Consider the following 19,359-nt stretch of genomic DNA (forward strand, 5'->3'; position numbering starts at 1 on the left):
GTCTGCAGCCATGTTCCGGGTACAAAAAAAAAACGTGGATATTGTATTCGACATTATGTTCACGCACAACTTGTGTCAAGTGGTTCGCGAGCCAACCCGCGAATTTCGCATGAGTAATTCAGTGTTGGATCTTGCATTTGTTCCCCATGTTTTCCATGATTGCAACGTGTCTGTCGCACCAGGACTTTCAGATCGTCATCTTGTTAGTGTTTTCATTCCCATAAAACCGCTTGCCAAGACAAAAACATGTAAAGCACATCGTATCATGGACTTCACACGTGCCGATGACGCCTCAGTTATTGAGCATCTTGAAACATGCATTGTCGAATTTGATGGAACCGACGCCTGCGCACTCTGGAATCAGTTTAAGAAAATGTTTCACTATTGCCTTATAAATTTCATACCTGTAAAATACAAAAACATTCGCAAGCAGACGCCTTGGATGACACGCAGTATCATTCATCTCAGACGCCGAATCAAAAGGCTAAAAAAGTATCGTGCACAGCAGAGCACAATCAACCATTTAAGAGAAAACCTCGCCCTTGCTGTACGCCGTTCAAAAGATTATTATTTCAAAACAACTGTGCCGAACTTCATAAAAAACGACCCGGGTAAATTCTGGCGCCACATTAGCGATAAAAAAGCCCCTATATCAGAAATGACTATCAACGGTACAACGGTTACCAATCAGCCTGCCATTGCTCGCCATTTTAACAATTACTTTCACAGTGTATTTTCTAAACCAAAACCGTACGATGCACCAAGCACAACTTCAGCACATCCATCTGAAGTTAACTTCATCTCGTATGATGGTGTCGTTTCAATGTTACTAAACCTGAAAACTAAATCATCCCCAGGGCCCGACGATATTCCTAACGGTTTTCTTCGGAGGTATGCTGAATCTCTGGCCAGGTTTTTGGTTATTATATTTCGCGCGTCATTGTTAACCGGGTGTGTACCTGTGAACTGGAAGATAGCCCGCCTTCAGGTGACCAATTATCGACCTATATCCTTAACGTCATCTTGCTGCAAATTAATGGAACACATTGTCGCAACTAGCATTAATGAATTCTTAGATCGCAACAACATTCTGACAGATTACCAGCATGGTTTTCGCAAAGGGTTTTCCACAGTAACTCAACTACTTTCAGTTATCCATTCATTTGCGGCATCACTTGACAATAACAGCCAGATTGACGCGATCTTTCTAGATTTCAGTAAAGCGTTTGACAAAGTTCCACATCACAGCCTTATTCTAAAACTAAAAACTATTGGACTTCCGCCTATATTTATTTCCTGGATAAATGATTATTTAACTAACCGGAGTCAACATGTTTCAATCGGTCGGCACCAGTCTGGCTGTCTCCCAGTCACATCAGGTGTGCCACAGGGAAGCGTACTGGGGCCACTACTCTTTCTAATATACATTAACGACATCATCGGTGAAGTTTGTACTGGCGTACATATTCGATTATATGCTGATGACTGTGTTTTATTTCGCGATGTTAGCAATGAAAACGATCAGAGTGACCTACAAAATACGCTTACTAAATATTTTACAGTGGTGCAAGTGCTGGGACATGACACTGAACGCAGATAAAAGTGTTTCTCTTCGCATAACTAACAAGATAAACGCTCTACAATATGCATATAAATTAGAATCATCACCATTGCAACAAGTAGCGTCCGTAAAGTACTTGGGTGTAACACTTACTAATAACCTGTACTGGAACTCTCACATAGATAACATCTGTTCACTCGCATTCCGTAAGCTCTGTTATATAAGGCGTAAACTTCGAAACGCCCCCGCTAACGTTAAGCTCTTAGGTTACAATACTCTAATTAGACCCAAGCTTGAATATGCTTGCATAATTTGGGACCCGTATACTAAGTCTAACATAAGAAAGCTCGAGAACGTTCAAAGGAAAGCAATTAGATTCATATATTCAAAATATCTACCCACTGACTCCCCCTCAGACTTGATGCATGCTAACGGTATTGAAGAACTACAGGTAAGAAGACGAAATTTTCGTTTAGATTTTCTTTCATTACTTCTTAATAATAAACTCAGACTTGACCCTTCTGCTTATCTTTCCCCAATGCCAACACGGAATACACGACACTATCACAAAGCTCTTTTAAAAACATATTTTGCCCGGACTAACTCGTTCAAGTTTTCCTTTTTCCCACGCACCATATCTGACTGGAACTCATTAACCGAACCAAATCAACCCTGAAAAACAGACGCGTTCCTCAGCCATCTTTGATATTGCGTATTATGTATTTTTTTCTGCTTTGTCTTGCATTGCTGTATCGTTGTTTTACTACATTATCTTTGCTGTATTGTTGTATTTTTGTTGCTATACTTTTGCTTTTTGTGCACCTGCCCTTCCTGCTTGGACCTAACCGTGGTCTGCAGTATGCACATAAATAAAATAAAACTTGCCCAAAAGCTCGTTATACTGTGGGCGTATAAATGTAAAAGCTTAGGGGTCATGCCTGGGCTGTAGTCAACATGCAGAGATACTTCCGCTATCTGTTTATCCGCGCGGCGAATGTGGGTCGTGTGAGCCATTGTTCTGGGCGTGAGTGCTGGCGTGGAGTACATCGCCAGATAGGCTCCTTTACGAATCGATCTAGTTCTAGTGCTGAGGTCATTTACAGCGATAGCCAAGTGAATGACGGACTTTACATGAGGTCAATAACATCGTCGTCACCGTCGTGGAATGTCGTAACCTGAAAACCACCGCCGTTCATGTGCAGCTGAAAGAAAACCAGTTGCCGTGAGCCATAGGTATACACTTGGGCCAAGTGCGGACGACATAGAGAAGTGCGCCATCCAGAGCTCTTAGACCATAGCATTTGCGGAATTTCCCAAAACACACACTGCTAACTGCTAACCACCGCACGACGCATGATGTGGTAGGCGGTGCGCGGAAAGGTACGAAGCAGAAATGCGAGACAGGCCCACATAGCTAATCGGCCTGTGACGGCTATTTTCGCAGCACCCTTCCCTCACCATCTACGACATCATGCCTCGAACAGAGCATTCCCACTCAACTAGGCGTATTTACCCGGATTCCGCCTGACTGCAAAACTGTAGGGAATGAATTTGCTCAAGCCGGCTCGCGCGAGTGCAACGCGGGCCCAGCAATACAATGCTCGGAACCGGCTTCCTTTCCCTGCATCTTGTTCGTCTCAATCTACTCTTCGGGCTCGTTCAGATAACTGTTACGCACATTTACATAACCTGGCCTCATAAGCCGCTGAAGTGCTGTTCAAGCACACTCCCTCCTAACGCCATACCTTGCTTTTATTACGGGTGGGCTCCCTGACACCCCCTTTTATTTATTTATTTATTTATTTATTTATTTATTTATTTATTTATTTATTTATTTATTTATTTATTTATTTATTTATTTATTTATTTGAAGTACCTTACAGGCCCCTAGGGCATTTTGTAAGGGGGACGTCAAATTTGAAAGACTTTCTTACAAAGTAGGCAGACAGGTATGAAAGGAAAAATGTAGTACATAGCAAAATTACTTGCACGCATGTAAAAAGAACAGAGTAATATTAGCCCAACGACTGAGAAGTAAGAAAAAGAGATGTGCAATACATGTTAAAGCACAACAAAATTGCATAAAATGCTTGCAGCTCGTGTTATTATCAGCGGGGATCAAACAAATCGTAACAGAGGAATCCATGATATGCTGAGCAAAATACAACAGATGTGAAAAAAAATAGGGAAAGCATACAAGAGAAATGTAAGTACAAAAATTTCATCGAAATGACACTTAACAGCCGCAACAAAGGAAAAACGATATTAAAAAGATGAGACTGAAGACATGCAAAGTGATGGCTTCACTAAAATGCGGGGTGATTTGGTGATGCAATGTATCTGGTTGAGACAGAAAAGCGATCGATGTTATCTGGTGCATCATTCCATGATCTGATCCCTCGAGGAAGTGTCGATGGATTAAATGCTAATGTCACTGTAGATCCGTGGGAAGCTGAGGTGATTGCAATCTTTTAGTCGTGCGAGATGGAACATCGAGGTGAAGCGGATACCATCTATCGAGGTGAACGTACTTGTTGAATAGTGTTAAGAGAGCAGTGTCACGGTGTGTGGAACTGTCGGCACTTAGCATCCCTGCGGGCTTATATCCCCTCCTATCTCGCTCCCACCAATTTCTCTTCAAAGGCGTCCCTGACAGCCGCATCGACTACGCCACATGTGCGTCCTAGAGCGCCTAGTTTAGACCTGTGCATCTCAGCCAACATGCCCCCTCCCATTCCCAACTCCCTCTAGATTCTTACATATTTTCCCCAGACTTGGGTCATGAGGCAGTGCAACTTTCTTGTACACCACTTTTAATCGTGAGGGCATTGTGGAATACTGTATGAACATATTGATGGGAATGGGCTTAACTTCCGATGCAGTGCAGAATATTGCTTTTAATGTTTCTCCTGCGCTCCCACTGAGCAGTTAAGACTGTCATAGAAAACCAATGAGGCGTGTCTTTGAGAGTAAATAGAAGAAAACTATACAAAACTATATTATACCGAGGGAGGATCTCTGGATATATTGATCGTTGTGATGCAATCTTACGATATGGGAAAAAAAAGCGGTCATAAACAACTTGCCCTTGAAAGAATGCGCGTGTCCAGAATTTCAGGGTGCGAAAGTTTTCTTCTTAATGCCAGAGTAACCCCGAACTGCTAAGCCCCTGTCTCTGGAAGTACTGCTGCCGATCACAGCTAAAACATTATACACTCGATATATTATAATGCACGCAACTCTCCGTTGAGTTGAGTTGATTTGAGGTGTTGAATGCTACAGGTGGGGTTAGCCTTGCTTTATCTACCGGCAATTGCTCCACCGTAGCGTCCCTTCTATATTAACAATATCCTAAAGCCTGTCGCATGTACCCCGATATGCGCACAGTCTCTTATAACAGCACACATTCTCTCCCGTAGTCACCGTCTATGCACACAATCAATCCACACAGTCCACATCACAGTCAACTCCAGAAGTCACCATCTATGCACTTATTCAGTCCCAATAGAACATAGGCAATTGTAGTGCCTCAATCCATACACACATTCACTCACAGTATAACGTAGTCCACTCCGGAAGACATCATCTACGCACACATTCAATCACAGTAGGCCATAGTCCGTTCCTGTTGTCACCATTTAGAAACAAGATCCGTGTCCGTCCTGCAACTCTCCGTCTCTCATTTCTACCCAGTAAGCTACTATCCATAGGCCGCCGCGTTATCCTCAATCCAATTTCACGCTTTTCGATAGGCCCCGCCGCAGTGGCTCAGTGGTTAGGGCGCTCGACTACTGATCCGGAGTTCCCGGGTTCGAACCCGACCGCGGCGGCTGCGTTTTTATGGAGGAAAAACGCTTAGGCGCCCGTGTGCTGTGCGATGTCAGTGCACGTTAAAGATCCCCAGGTGGTCGAAATTATTCCGGAGCCCTCCACTACGGACCTATTTGTTCCTCTCTTCTTTCACTCCCTCCTTTATCCCTTCCCATACGGCGCGGTTCAGGTGTCCAACGATATATGAGACAGATACAGCGCCATTTCCTTTCCACCAAAAACCAATTATTATTTTCGATAGTCTTTAAGTTTGTGCCCGTTTGTGAGACCCGGCAGGTTACAAGTTCATATACGTCCCTCTTACGGTATATTCGCGTGGAGATCGTAGAAAAGCCTTACCTGAACACGTCCCGGTGTACAGACGGACGTCCGCATCATTTTAAACCACCTCCATCGTGCACGCTCAATGCGTGTGCTTCGGTCGATGAGCGCGAAAGAGAGCGTCAAGTTCACGGCCACGCGTAAGCTCCACCCCAATCGGTGCAGTAATGGCGTACTGGTGTTAACGGCTCGCGCATTTGCATCACAAGCATCGTATCGGCCTGAGGCCCATTATGTCTCAGTCCCATATCGGCCCTGCACAAGCTGCGTCTCTGCGGCGATATATGCCGGCAGCAATTCTTTGGCTCAGATGTTCTTTATTCTTTCTTTGTCTCTTCACGAACAGTAATCGACAAGAGAAGTGAGTGGTTTGCGATCTTCGTTGCTGGCCTTTATACCTACTTTGATCCAGGATGCCTAGCAAAGCGAAGGGGGCTGTGACCGGACACTTAGCATTACTTTCGTAGCAAAATACAAATATTGTATGAGCTGCAAATAGAAAACAAAACAGTGCTCTTTGTTATTTCTCTCAAAATAGGCCAGAAAATTCGGAATTTAGTGCACATATTACAAAAGAGCCCAAGAGATTTTAATAACTTTTTATGAAATAATATATCTTAACCCCCCCCCCCCCCTCCCCGCCACCCCTGCTTAGCCAGTCGTCCGGCGTAACCTGCAATAAAATTCGCTGATTGGTTTACGGGCTGCGTGACGTCATCAGACCACTTGACATGGCAGAAGTCGTCCTAGTAGAGATGATAACGGGCAAAAAGAATGAACCAAGCCTGTTCCTACTAAACGTGTACTCGAGACCGAAGCAGCAAAAAGTCAGGTTCAGGGCAATATTTCGGAAAGCAATGAAAGTGGCAAACATTAGCCCACTGATCATAGTAGGGGACTTCAACGCCCATCACGAGGAGTGGGGATACAGTACGAGGGACACGAAGGGACGACACCTATGGGAGGACATACAGGAGTTGGGCCTAACCCTGCAAACAGATCCGGGGTGCCCAACTAGGAGAGGGAATAGCGTCATGGCGGCCACCACACCTGACCTCACGCTAACCAAAAACGTTAGGGCAGCCACTTGGATGAACACAGGAACGGACCTAGGAAGTGACCACCTCATTATCGCCACGACGGTACGCACGGGCATCAAAGATAAAGCGGGTAGACTGCCCAAAATCACGGAATGGGACAAATTCAGGGCCCAAAGGGACCAGCAAAATTGGGGAACCATCCAAAACATAGAGGAATGGACAGAAACCCTTAAGAAGCACGTGTCGGAAGCGACCGTAACTTTGAAGGGGCAATATGTTCCAGAACTAGCAGACAACAAACTGCTGCACATGTGGGAGGCCAAAAATGGACTCGAACGCAGATGGAAGAAGCAGAGATGGAATAGGAACCTCAGGAGAAGAATAGCAAGACTAAATCGGGACATAGAAAAATATGCACGACAGTTGTGTGAGCAAAACTGGTGCAGCAGGTGCGACGAGATGGAAAGGGGTATGAGCTTAACAAAGACCTGGAACCTATTAAGGCACCTACCTACTCGACCCTACCAACTCTAAAACGCAGGCGAGCATTAGTCTAGCCAAGACAAAGCACATCTATGAGGGGACGGACGAGGAGTTCGTTAAAGAAATTATACAAACATATATAGGGGACACGAAGAGGGTAGAACTCCCAGAGTACCAGGGTCCCCCGATGGAGCTTTTAGACGGCCCAATAACAGAAGCGGAGGTAAGGGCGGAAATAATTAAGCTAAAGTCAAAATCGGCCCCGGGCCCAGACGGCATCACCAACAAAACCCTGAGGAACCTAGATGATGGCTCGATAACAGCAATCACTGCGTATATGCTGAAGGTGTGGGAAACCGGAAAGCTTCCCGCGCAATGGAAAGAGGCGAACATCATACTCATTCCAAAGCCGGGAAAAGCGCCGAAGCTCGAAAACTTAAGACCCATATCCCTCACATCTTGCGTAGGGAAGCTAATGGAACACGTAATTCAGACAAGGCTAACCAGATACATGGAAGACAACGAGCTCTGGCCAAGCGAGATGATTGGCTTCCGCCCGGGGCTGAGTACGCAAGACGTGATGCTGAGGCTGCAGCACGACATAATCGAATACCAATCCAAAGATGCAAAAGTAATCCTAGGTCTCGACCTCAAAAAGGCGTTCGATAACGTCAAACACGAGGCTATACTAGAGGAACTACATAGTCTAGAGGTAGGTCCGAGAACATATAACTATGTCAAGGACTTCCTAACTGGGAGAACAGCGAGGATCAAATATCAGGACATAGAATCAGGGAACATAGAACTGGGCAGCAGGGGCACCCCCCAAGGGTCGGTACTATCCCCACTCCTCTTCAACATAGCAATGAGAGGGTTACCTAAATTACTTCAAGGAATAGAGGGTCTAAAGTTCAGTATGTATGCAGACGACATCAATGTCTGGATAAACAAAGGAGACGACGGGCAAATAGAAAGGAAACTCCAGAAGGCAGCAGACACTGTGGTAGAGTATGCAGCACAAAGAGGACTGGCATGTTCACCAGAGAAATCTGAGCTTCTGGTATACAACCCAAAAAGAAACAGGCTCAAGCAGGGTGTGGACTTTAAAATCACTGTGGAAGGAAAACTGGTGCCTAAGGTAGATATGATCAGGATTCTGGGCCTATTCATACAAAGTAACGGCTACAATGATGAAACCCTAAAAAGATTGGACAAGTTTGCGACGCAAGTCACGGGAATTTTCAGAAGGATATCGCTTAGAGGTAGAGGCCTCAAAGAGAAGAGCCTAATGAAACTAGTACAGGCATATATACTAAGTAGGATCAGCTACGCGACCCCCTTCCTCAAGATAGGGGCAACAGAAAAAAGGCAGCTTGATGCCATAATCAAGAAAAGCTATAAGAAGGCGCTGGGCTTGCCAATAAGCACCTCAAACGAAAGGCTACTAAATATGGGGCTTCACAACAACTGGAGTGAGATAGCTGAAGCGGTAAGATCAGCGCAGCTAGATAGGCTCAGCAGGACGAGCACCGGCAGAGCTATACTAGAAGCGGTCGACAGGCAAACCGACAGGGGGATGCAAAAGAAACAAGACATTCCAAAATGTGCTAGGGAAAAGATCAGAGTAGACCCATTGCCCAAAAATATGCACCCAGAATTCAACAAGGAAAGAAGGGAAAAGAGGGCAGAAGCCATGGCCAGAGGACTGGACAGTCTAGATAAGAAAGCAGTGGCATACACAGATGCAGCAAGTGGGAAGCTAGGAGCAGCCGTGGCCTCAGTGGTCAACGGAAAGGGGGAACCTGAGATAGCAGCATCCATTCGAAGCCGCAACCCGGAAACGGCGGAAGAAGTCGCAATAGCGCTCGCATGCGTAGGAACGCAGGCCAAAATTATAGCTAGTGACAGCAAAACTGCAGTCTACAATTATGGCAGAGGGAGGATTGCCTTAGAAGCAGCACAAATTCTAAAAAAGAAGGAAATTGGGAGGGACGTACGCATCGTGTGGGTACCAGCTCACGCATCCATCCCTGGAAACGAGGCGGCAAACACCCTGGCTCGAGACCTCTACTTCCGAGCCAGGGGAGAGCCGCCCGACTGCAAGGACCCGGATGAGAGACTGATCAGCTATGCAGAAATAATAGAGAGCTATAGAAGTCAAAGGAGGATTTTCCCTCCGCCGGACAAAACACTAGGGAATAAAAGCTACAACATGGCGTAGACTACAAGCTGGGAACTTCATAAACCCGGTGTGGGCATCGCACGTATTTAGGGAAAAGGAAATAGAGGAAAAATTCCAAAAATGTGAGAATAGGGGGACCCTAGATCACATCATTTGGGAATGTACACACTCCCCAGGGATTAAAGAAGGAATAAATAGCAAGGAAGCCTGGGAAACCCTTCTGCAAAGCGCGGACCCCGCCGTGCAGAAAAAAGTCATTCACCTGGCACTGGAGGCCGCAAGAGACCAAGAACTCTATGCCTGCCTTTAGATGCGAGGCTCCCGGCCCCCACCCCTAGGCCTGCGTGCCAGAGATGGGGAGTAGGGGAGCCTCTTCTCTGGTGGAAATAAAGGTTTTTGGAATGGAATGGCATGGACATGGCTGAACGCTGACTGGTCGACGGGGTGTGGGATGTCATGACATGGCCGAGTTTGGCAGGTGCGCTTGCTTTTGTGCGGATGTGTCCAGACAGCTCCGAGCATTAGGTTGGAATGAAGTCAGAATGAAAGCCGCGTGTGTCTACATTATAGGAAACTCCCCGCAAGCGGAGACGGCGACCACGGAAGTACGTCGCTGAATATGAAGTGTCGGCGGCTGCACAGGCACAGCGTATTCGGCGAGCAACAATGACGGAGAAGAAGCAAGCCGAGCCGACTTGAGACTTTAATGTTATCGCATTCTCTACACAGGATGTAATTAAGTGTCCTCTAAATGGTTTTCGTTATCGCATGCTACCGTAGCGTTTCTTTGCTCACATTAAACGTACCGAGTCTCTGCGAATACTTCAACAGCAGAAACTAAACTTAAATGTCATAGTATATCTCCTCTTTAAAGCTGGTATGCCATCTTCCGTCACTGAACTCCAGAGTACCTGGAAAAGCCGAGTAGAGCCTATTAGACCACGCAAAGGCTTCGGGACTCACAAACTTATGCCATGTTTGGACACACCATGAAGGCGCGCGCATATGGCCGTTCTGGGCTGACCCACTCTGGTGAAAAATCAACCTCCATAACTCTGCGTATCCTGTTTCTTTTTTAACACAGAGATCCATTCGTGGCCTCTACCTTGAAATTCCCTCTTCTTTGCATATTTCAGGTACAGCCACATACCACGTGTCGAACGCAAAAGGGAACGCTACGGCATCTACTACGTGCTTAGAAGTGCGGGAAGAAGTTAACGCCTAAGTGCCGCTTGCCCACTGACGAGCTTAATTAGGTATACCGCGCCAATGCGCGACAGTATTTAAGACGAGGTGAAGCATAGAGGCCACGGCTCAGCATCTCTCATAATAGGTGCTAGAAGGAATTCATATAGCGCTATCAATTTCTAACTCGTGGTTGATTTGTGCTAATTACGGTAGAGTCCTCCCCTCTTATTCATTGAACCTATGACGTAGTTTCACGCAGCCTCCTTATGTGTCTGTTTCCTGCCTTCGCAATGAGGTCGCCCGTCACGCACTATATTCGTCATCGATTCTACATTTTCGCACAGCTTTTGACAATTTTGATAACGGGAGTAAATGTACTGCCATATGCCTGCGATATCTTCGATTTGCCTCTGTTACCAGTTTGATACGATGGCTTCCATTCCTTAGCGAATGCTTAAGGATTTGTTAATGTCGCCAGCTATAGCTTTGCTGATCCTACGCCGTCTTCTCTGAATCTGAACTGGAATCTGAAAAGGAATCTGAACTCGTATTTTTACCGCGGAAACTCTATCTACACGTTTCAGGCATTCTTAGAAACTTCGCTTTTTTTTTTCTTGTGCGTCCAATTGCTCTAATTAAATCGAATTAAACGTCCCGGCTCCCGCCTTTTTTTTTTTTTTTTAACTCAACGCGGTAGGTAGGAGGAGTCAACCAACGCGTCAGCCAGTCCCGTGGCGGCTTGCCGCTCTGCCATCGGCGGAGTGATACGTAAATCAAATAGTCCACCTGCATTTTTATTTCCGCGGGCCTGATTTGCGGTTTGCGGCTATATTGTCTGTGACTGAAGCTGTTTATTCACAGAAAGCTAAAAACAAAATAAAAGCGAAAGCGAAGCCGCCACTGGACTGGCTGAAGCACTCCACGCGTTGGTTGACTCCGCCTACCTACCGCGCTGAGTTAAAAAAAAAAGCGGGAGCCGGGGTATTTAATACGATTTAATTAGGGCAATCGGCTGCACAGGACAATAATTCGAAGTTTCTAGGAATGCGCGGAACGTGTAGAAAAAGTTCCCGTGGTAAAAAGATGAGTTCAGATTCCTCTTTAGAGCACCTTAAGTGTAACAATTTCGGCCAGTCGGCGACCCTGTTAAGAAGCAGCCAACCAGCTTCAGGAGTTACCTGTTAACCTTCGACCTGCTAACTTTCAGTGACCATCGATAACCAGAAAGGGCACAGTATTGCCATAAATTTGCGGCTGTTTCCTATGTGGGAACTCCAACTATCAACTTTTCATTGTTAAACGCAATACTGGCGTCGTGACTGCCCGTCACTTTTCAGCCCTGACGACACAGACAGTAGCTATCAATGCCGTAGGCTCAAGAACATTAATCGATGTGAGAAAGCAAAGAATAGCTCGGTGGTTTACCAGAAAAAATGCGCGACAGGCTACCACACATTGAGAGGTAAATAAAAGATTTTCCTATGGACTATGGACGTTGTCATCGTGTTCGTTTCTTCTTCCGTGTGTTTTAAAAACTGTTTCGTCCCGGGGAATAAAGGAAGTTAAACTTAAGAAGGTGGCTGAAATGCATGCTGCTAGAGTTGTGTTTTCGGCACCCTGTAAACTGGCTGGCCTTAGCGCAATGATTGGAACCAAGGATAGAAGGAAAGGGGTATGTAATATTGTTACGTGGCGACCCTCCGAAGAATGAGGCGAGATGTACGATGGCAGTGAGATGATTTTTAATGGCGGCTGGCCTAGCGCGCGCGCTCCGTCCCGCTCCACTGCCAGCGTCGTCGTCTTCGTGACAATATCAATAATGTGAAGCCTTACATCGAGTGCAAGACTGGTGTTGTCTACCGCATTCAGTTAGCCTGTGGAAAAGTGTATATAGGTCAGACAGGCAGGTGTATTAATAAGCTTTTGCAACACACAGCAAATCCATAGGAGTAGACCAGGGATGACATTCTAGCAGCTGCAACAAGTGCAAAAAGCGGTGCCTATGTTCGATCATGTGATCATTTTGGAGAGGAGAAGAACCAGATATGAGCGCGAAATCTTGGAAGATTTTCACATTGGCGACCAGAAAGAGAATTATTTAAGTGATACGTCCTTGCGTTTAATTAACAAGGAACGTGTCTACCTAGCGGGTGCATAAAAGAGTGATCAAGCTGACGTCAGTTCACGTGTTACAGGAGGAATTGAAGATGCGCATGCATCGGACATTTTCTGCGGCAGTGTAGTATGTTGCAGCAAAACACAGTTGAGAGTACAGCGTCGGTCCCTGTCTAACACATCTTTTTTGTGTACGTGTCTTTGTGTTTCCGCTGGTACCTCCCTTTTCAAGTTCAGAAAACTTAAGTTCGTATTGTGTCGCCGGGTCGTCATCATAAACATGGGTCCATCGTGGTCAATGGGGGCAAAACAAAATGCTCCCAATACTTGTCTGCACCCATTAGGTGGCCCCACAAATCTGCGACTTTTACATCGTAAGAAGAAAAGGAATTACGCAGGTATCCAGATTCCTTTGGATAATTTCCCCTCTCAGATGACCAGCATGGGCACACGGTTCGTGAAAAAAAAAACGTATTGGCGAAAACTTCAGATTAATGACTTGAGGCCTCTTGCAATCCACTAAAAAGTCGCAGCGCTTCTAACTTCTTCCCAAAAAGTATGCCGATCGCTCTGAAGCACTGAACTGAGGACGTGTCTATATTTTCTCTGGTAGTGTGTGCTGACAGTAAAATAACAGCCACGAAGTAAGTCTCCACAGGTTTTTCGGTTTCCGGTTTTTGGAGAAGTTCTGAAAAAAAAGTGCACAAACGCCGGTATACAAATGACAGAAGTTGAGCAACTTCGTGCACATTTAATAAACAGCGGGAAAAGTCTCAAAAAGCCCCCGGAACTGTCTTGATGTCTTGGACACACAACATTTTTGGAACGCGGAAGGCGCAGTCTATTTCTCGCGAAGCAGACGTCGTCTGCTCAGATCTGTCCATGTGTTACCACAGCACACGTAGAGTAAGGCTAACTTGTAGTTGTTGCTTTACGTCTTTTAAGAAGTCGATAAACGAAGTCGACTGTCCACATAGTACCCACGCAGAAGCAGCAGATGCTGACCATGTAAAGGAGCCCGTCGTATGAGCCGACTTCGTCCTTGAAATAACCTGAAAAAAAAGCGAGTGTTATTATTCCTTATCACTTCACTTGCAGCTGCTGTACAGGGCCATCTAATAAATTAATGCAGAAGGTCAAGACATTTTTAAGCTGTTTGTTCAAAGAAAATGTACAGCCGTCGCATGTGCTTTTCAAGTAGCAGTACAGTCGCGTGAAAAGATGGCTAACGTGATAGCGTACGTCACATATAACTCTACTTTCCTTGGTCTCTTGACACCTATACACTCTCGCGCTTCTTATTCCTTTGTGTGGAGTGAAAGGGTGCACGGGCGTCGAAGACTGACGCTAGCAAAGTCGAATTTCAATTGTGGGTTACTGACTCGTGGCTTACAGCCGAGTAGAGGTTCAAATAATAAAAAAAACGCTTTTCGCAGTTGGTTAAATTTGCATTCCACATCGCTCACATTTATTCTTTTTCTGTCATTCTAACCCCAGCCGGGTGAAGTAGCAAGACAGAAGCATGGTTTTCCGGCTGACTTCTTTACCCTTCACATTTCCTTCGCTTTCTTATTAACGCGCAAATCAGCAGAAACAGGTGCTCTTTGGACTGCCGTGAGCATGCGCAGAATGCTCGCGTTGCTGCTAGTCCGGTGCCTGCCAACGTGACGACGCTGAGAGACTCGTTGCAAGGCCAGTGCAGAGGGAGCGGTACGGTGCACTCAGGTCCTGCAGTGCATACCAGCGAACACAATGACACAGACAAAAGAAAGAGGGGGTAAATAATGGTGGAAGACAGAGCTTACTTGACGAGACACGAAATAGAGGGTACCGCAACACAAGCGCTGACTCTCAACAGGAGGTTTAATAGAACGATGAAGGTATAAATAGAGAGAGACCCATCAGAAATTGCTTATGTCACAACCATGTAGTACAAAGGTTCAACCGGCGGCACAATAGACTACATAGTAAGTAGCTACTAATCAGTAGCAGAGCATCCGCTTGTTAAAGCACGAGAATTATAAGTATGCGGAAGCCAGAGAGCTCGTGGACTGTTATGAGCAATCCATGGGATCAAGAGCCGCACTCTTTTTTCCAGTAAATAGGGTTTATTCCTCCTCGTCCTCTGCGTATGAGCTGTCTTACTCTCATTTATTTAGCCTCGTAGAGTTTGCGCTATTTTCCACTATTATTATTCTGCACCAATCGGCCCAAGCTTCTGCTTTCCTACAGGTGGTTGACACGGACAAGCGATGCCCGTGTCATTCACCTTTTTCTTGCGTAAGCGTCTTTGCTGTCGCTGGCACATTCTGTAGGGTATGTGTACGCACTAACTGGATTAACTGTTAGCGCTACTGCACCGACAAACTCACCGGTGATCTTGGGGCAGGCCAGGTAGGCGACGCCCATGGCAAACCTGCACGTACCAGACGACAGTCCCAGGCTCTCGACACCCAGCTGGTCGGCCAACACGGGTCCAAAAAGCACCACCACAGTTCCGTTGGACCAGCCAAAGAGCGCACACATGACGGCCGCCAGCGCGTAGTAGTCTGCGTGCATGTGCGGCAGCGTAACGCACAGCGCGCCCGCCAGCAGCGCGCTGCTGCCCATCAGTACGCGGCGGTCGCAGAAGGACCGGTCCGACAACGCGCCGGCCACCACCCGAGCGCACGCGTCGCCGATGGCCGTCACCGAGAGGAACACGGCGCCATCCTGGCGGGTGAAGCCTTTCTCCATGGCCAGGTCCACAAGGATCATGAGCACCAGGAGGTTGTAGACGGAGAAGGCACACGTCACGCACACCATGTAGAAGACAGGCGAGCTGAGGTACGCCCAGGGCGAAGAACTGCGTCCCGACATGGACAGCGACAACGACCTTTGGCGCCGAAGGTCCTCGTCACCGTCGACGACAACGGCGATGGTATCGAGGCTTCCGTACAAAGCTATCTCTGCATGAGGCCTCGAGGAGCGTTCGGCGCCCATCAGAGGCGGCGGGACGGCGGCGCTGTTGATGCTGCCGCTGATGTTGGCCGCGGCGTTATGAGGATTGGGAGTATCGTCCAGGCGCGAGTACGAAGGCTCGTCACCAACGCCGCCACTGTGTTTTCTTTTCAGAAGCCTGAAGGAAAGCCCTGGACTGCGCGTCGGTGACGACGGTGGCGGAAACTCGTACGTCGCTGCCACGTTGTCACTTGCGGCCCGTTCGACGCCGCTTCCGCCTCCTGTGGACGTAACAGCGATGTCCTCGACCTGATGATGGTCAGGCGAAGTACCATTGGCGTACGAGGCGAAGTCTTCGCAGCTTTGCAAAATTGACGTGCCTTTCACCAATGGCTTAGATCGTTTGTCGACATGATTGCTGTCATTCCTCTGCTGGGCGCCAGCTGACGGGGTGTCGGTTTGCATGACGGCCTTGTATGCCCCGTTGACCGTAGAGACTGGAAGTGAAATAATAATTAGTACATATACGTTCATAGGGACATCTTGTAATGACTGGTCTGTTTGACACAGTGGAGGTGGCAGAAAACATGCATAATCTAGGCCCGTTGTGAACCTGGTTCTGTAAGGTGATCGGGAGATTCGCTGGGATAATGGACTGTGTCTTGCGCAGTACAGCGCTGATCGGAGATCAATGACAGTTTTAGGTCTCTTTCTCGCAGTATACTTAACTGGAATGATAATGATTATGTAGTCCAGCAACAGAACTGTAACACCTATGCGCATGCGATAAGCTTTCGAAAGTTTATCCCTACTGGCACGTTGTTTAATTTTTTCGTCCCTCGTAGGATTTGCCTAAGTAATTCGAGCCCTATTCGTACGTGTTCACAATATGCTGTCATTTTTTCAACGGCAAAACGTTTGGCAGCTTCACATTTTAAGAGCGCTATTGCAACGAACGATCAGAGATAGACAAGACGCTGGTTGCTTGCTATGCAGCGTAGTTAGTTCTGCGCGTCCATTGTCTTAGCACTGCGAAAACTATGTTCTTCAACCAACTAGTTGCGTGGGCTAGCCGGTTCTGCCCCTCCGTTGTAATAGCGATGTAAATTTATGTCATTCAACTGAATAGTTCATATCGCAACCCTTGTCTGGGAGTTTAGATTTTAAATGATCTAAAATTAAAATAATTTAATGATTTTTTACTCTTTTCGGCGTCATTCAGAACGAGCCACAAATCTTCATAAGTACAATTTAGGACTGAATGTGTGACCTACTATGAACGCCGACGAGGCCACCTTACGGTCTCTGTGCGCCTTGTCTTTGTCTGACACCATGGCGCCATAGAGCGACTTGCCGCGGACGGCTGGCGTAGCCCACAAGCGTTAGGCCCTGTTTGGCTGGGATGCGACATTAAGAGGTTTTTTATTCGCCTATACCACGACCCAACATCACACTCCCCTTGCCTGGAAGAAACGAGCTAACCTTGTCAAAATTCATTTATACATTCAGCGAGCCCGCCGCGGTGGCTCAGTGGTTAGGGCGCTCGACTACTGATCCGGAGTTCCCGGGTTCGAACCCGACCGCGGCGGCTGCGTTTTTATGGAGGAAAAACGCTAAGGCGCCCGTGTGCTGTGCGATGTCAGTGCACGTTAAAGATCCCCAGGTGGTCGAAATTACTCCGGACCCTCCACTACGGCACCTCTTCCTTTCTTTCACTCCCTCCTTTATCCCTTCCTTTACGGCGCGGTTCAGGTGTCCAACGATATATGAGACAAATACTGCGCCATTTCCTTTCCCCAAAGCCAATTATTATTATTATTATTATTATTATTATTATTATTATTATTATTATTATTATTATTATTATTATTATTATTATAACTATTACATTCAGCGATGGGCTGTAAACTCCACTGAGTTCCAAAAATAGTGTTTGGAAGTGTCGAATCATAAACGCCAAAATGCTATTCAAATCTTGGTGATTGTTCCTTCACTTGTTCAACCATACGTGCGTGGAATGTGTCAACATCTTGACGAGTTTTTGTAATATTGCCGCTCGCACTGTTATCGTCGTTTTGCTTGGATGGCCCGCAATGTGTATTCGTGAACAGCGTTTCAAGAATTCAGGTAATGCACCTTGTTGGGAATGCTTGAGGCTCGCGGCCGACTCGTGCCGAGAGTCGACCTTAAGGGCGGTTGTGTCCGCTACCTCCGGCGAGATCTTCTTGCGCGCGACCTTCGGCTTGTTCTTGTTCTCCCACGGGGGCGCCCGGTAGAACGGGCATGCCGCTATGGCGTTAAGCATGAGGCCGCCAGTGATGAGGAAGGTGCCCATGAAGCCGTACTCCTGCGTCGAAATGAGGCACGGGGATAGAGTGTTAGGAAAGCATTTCATTACTCACAGAGGTCAACGCTTAAAACCCTGAACGCCGCAGTCCCACTACAGTCGGATGCAACTCAAGAAAGAAGCGGCTATTCCCCGTCATAGGATCCCCTTCCAGCCAATGGCGTCGGCTGAGCCTCATGACCCTGCTAGCGTGTCAATGCAGGAATGGGACTATCTTCTTTCATCTGCTACTCCCTTCATTGTAACGCTAGCAGGGTCATGAGAATCGGCCGACGCCATTGGCTGGAAGCCGGTCCTTTGGCGGGGAAAAGCCGCTTCGTTCTTGAGTTGCGTCCGACTATAGTGTGACCCGACTCGGATCCTCTTGAACGCAAAGCAGCGGCTAAACACGGGTCTGGAACACGACTGGAGCCGCTTGTGTTCCCTCGAATTAACTCCCCCTAAAGGGACTGTCGAGGCACATGTACTCACACTCAAAGACCACAGAAGCAATGCGTTCACAGACAGCGTGTACTCATCAAATGGCATATATTTTGCAAGCCAGACATTTAATGGTCTTCGTTTCCGGGTTTTATATTTCCCAGAAATTGGAGGGTAAAAATCGGCCGATATTTTTTAAAGGTCAAACTCTGGTACAAATCGGCAAGAACAAAAAAGAAATTCTGGGGACGCATAATCTCTGCCTTGAAGGGACCAAGAAGTGATATTCCAAGAATAAATTTCGGGTGGACCATGCCTTGCTGGGGATGTGCCATACTTCGCCTCAGGTACCCACCATTCAATTTTCGTCGATTTTGGCCGAGGTCACTTCAACGTCAAATTTCGAGTGGCCCATGCCATATATGAGCATGCACCATGTCATGGTATACGCCTAAATCACATCCTCAACCTTCAGGGCAATCGCCAAATCTCTTCACAGCAGCATTTAGAGCCGCTGCAAATTGAGTCACGTGACACGCCAGGAGGCTTTGCTCATCCTAAGGCTTTCGCCGAGAATGCAACTAGAAGTGCTTTCGCACTAAAGAGGGTGGGGGAAGGGGGAGGTGGGAGGGAGGGTGTTGGCAGCCAGTGCCCACGGAGGGGAGCGCTTGCCTGCAGCAGCAGGTTCATGATGGGCGGAAAGGCAAACCCGGCAAGCGTGCCTCCCGCATAGTAGATGCCGTTGCCCGAGCCACGGTAGCGCCGGAAGTACTTGCCGATGGCCACGTCGTTGGTCGGCATCCCGATGCCGTTGCCGATTCCTGCATAAGAAGGGAGGGAGCGACATGTCGTGCTGCATCCTAGGCTAATAATAATAATAATTGGTTTTGGGGGAAAGGAAATGGCGCAGTATCTGTCTCATATATCGTTG

At 47.1% G+C, this 19,359-nt stretch overlaps 2 protein-coding genes across 6 annotated transcripts in view; both read right to left on the bottom strand.

Moving 5' to 3' along the window:
• LOC144119732 (uncharacterized) overlaps positions 1-5,888 on the bottom strand; it is a 15,300-nt gene extending 9,412 nt beyond the window's left edge. Inside the window, exon 1 of the mRNA XM_077652282.1 lies at positions 5,732-5,888. Within this exon, the coding sequence (XP_077508408.1) occupies positions 5,732-5,770 (39 nt within the window). The 5' untranslated portion in view covers positions 5,771-5,888. The remainder of the gene's footprint in view (positions 1-5,731) is intronic.
• Positions 5,889-13,437: 7,549 nt separating this feature from the next.
• The window catches only part of LOC144121372 (uncharacterized), a 40,446-nt gene continuing 34,524 nt past the window's right edge, over positions 13,438-19,359 (bottom strand). For all 5 annotated transcript variants that reach the window (XM_077654565.1, XM_077654562.1, XM_077654561.1 and 2 more), the window contains 4 exons: positions 19,101-19,249; positions 17,798-18,008; positions 15,094-16,158; positions 13,438-13,773 (listed from right to left, as the gene is read on the bottom strand). In XM_077654565.1, the coding sequence (XP_077510691.1) occupies positions 13,634-13,773; positions 15,094-16,158; positions 17,798-18,008; positions 19,101-19,249 (1,565 nt within the window). In that variant the 3' untranslated portion in view covers positions 13,438-13,633. The remainder of the gene's footprint in view (positions 13,774-15,093; positions 16,159-17,797; positions 18,009-19,100; positions 19,250-19,359) is intronic.

The sequence above is a fragment of the Amblyomma americanum genome, chromosome 2 (genome assembly GCF_052857255.1).
Source record: "Amblyomma americanum isolate KBUSLIRL-KWMA chromosome 2, ASM5285725v1, whole genome shotgun sequence".
Lineage (NCBI taxonomy): Eukaryota > Metazoa > Arthropoda > Arachnida > Ixodida > Ixodidae > Amblyomma > Amblyomma americanum.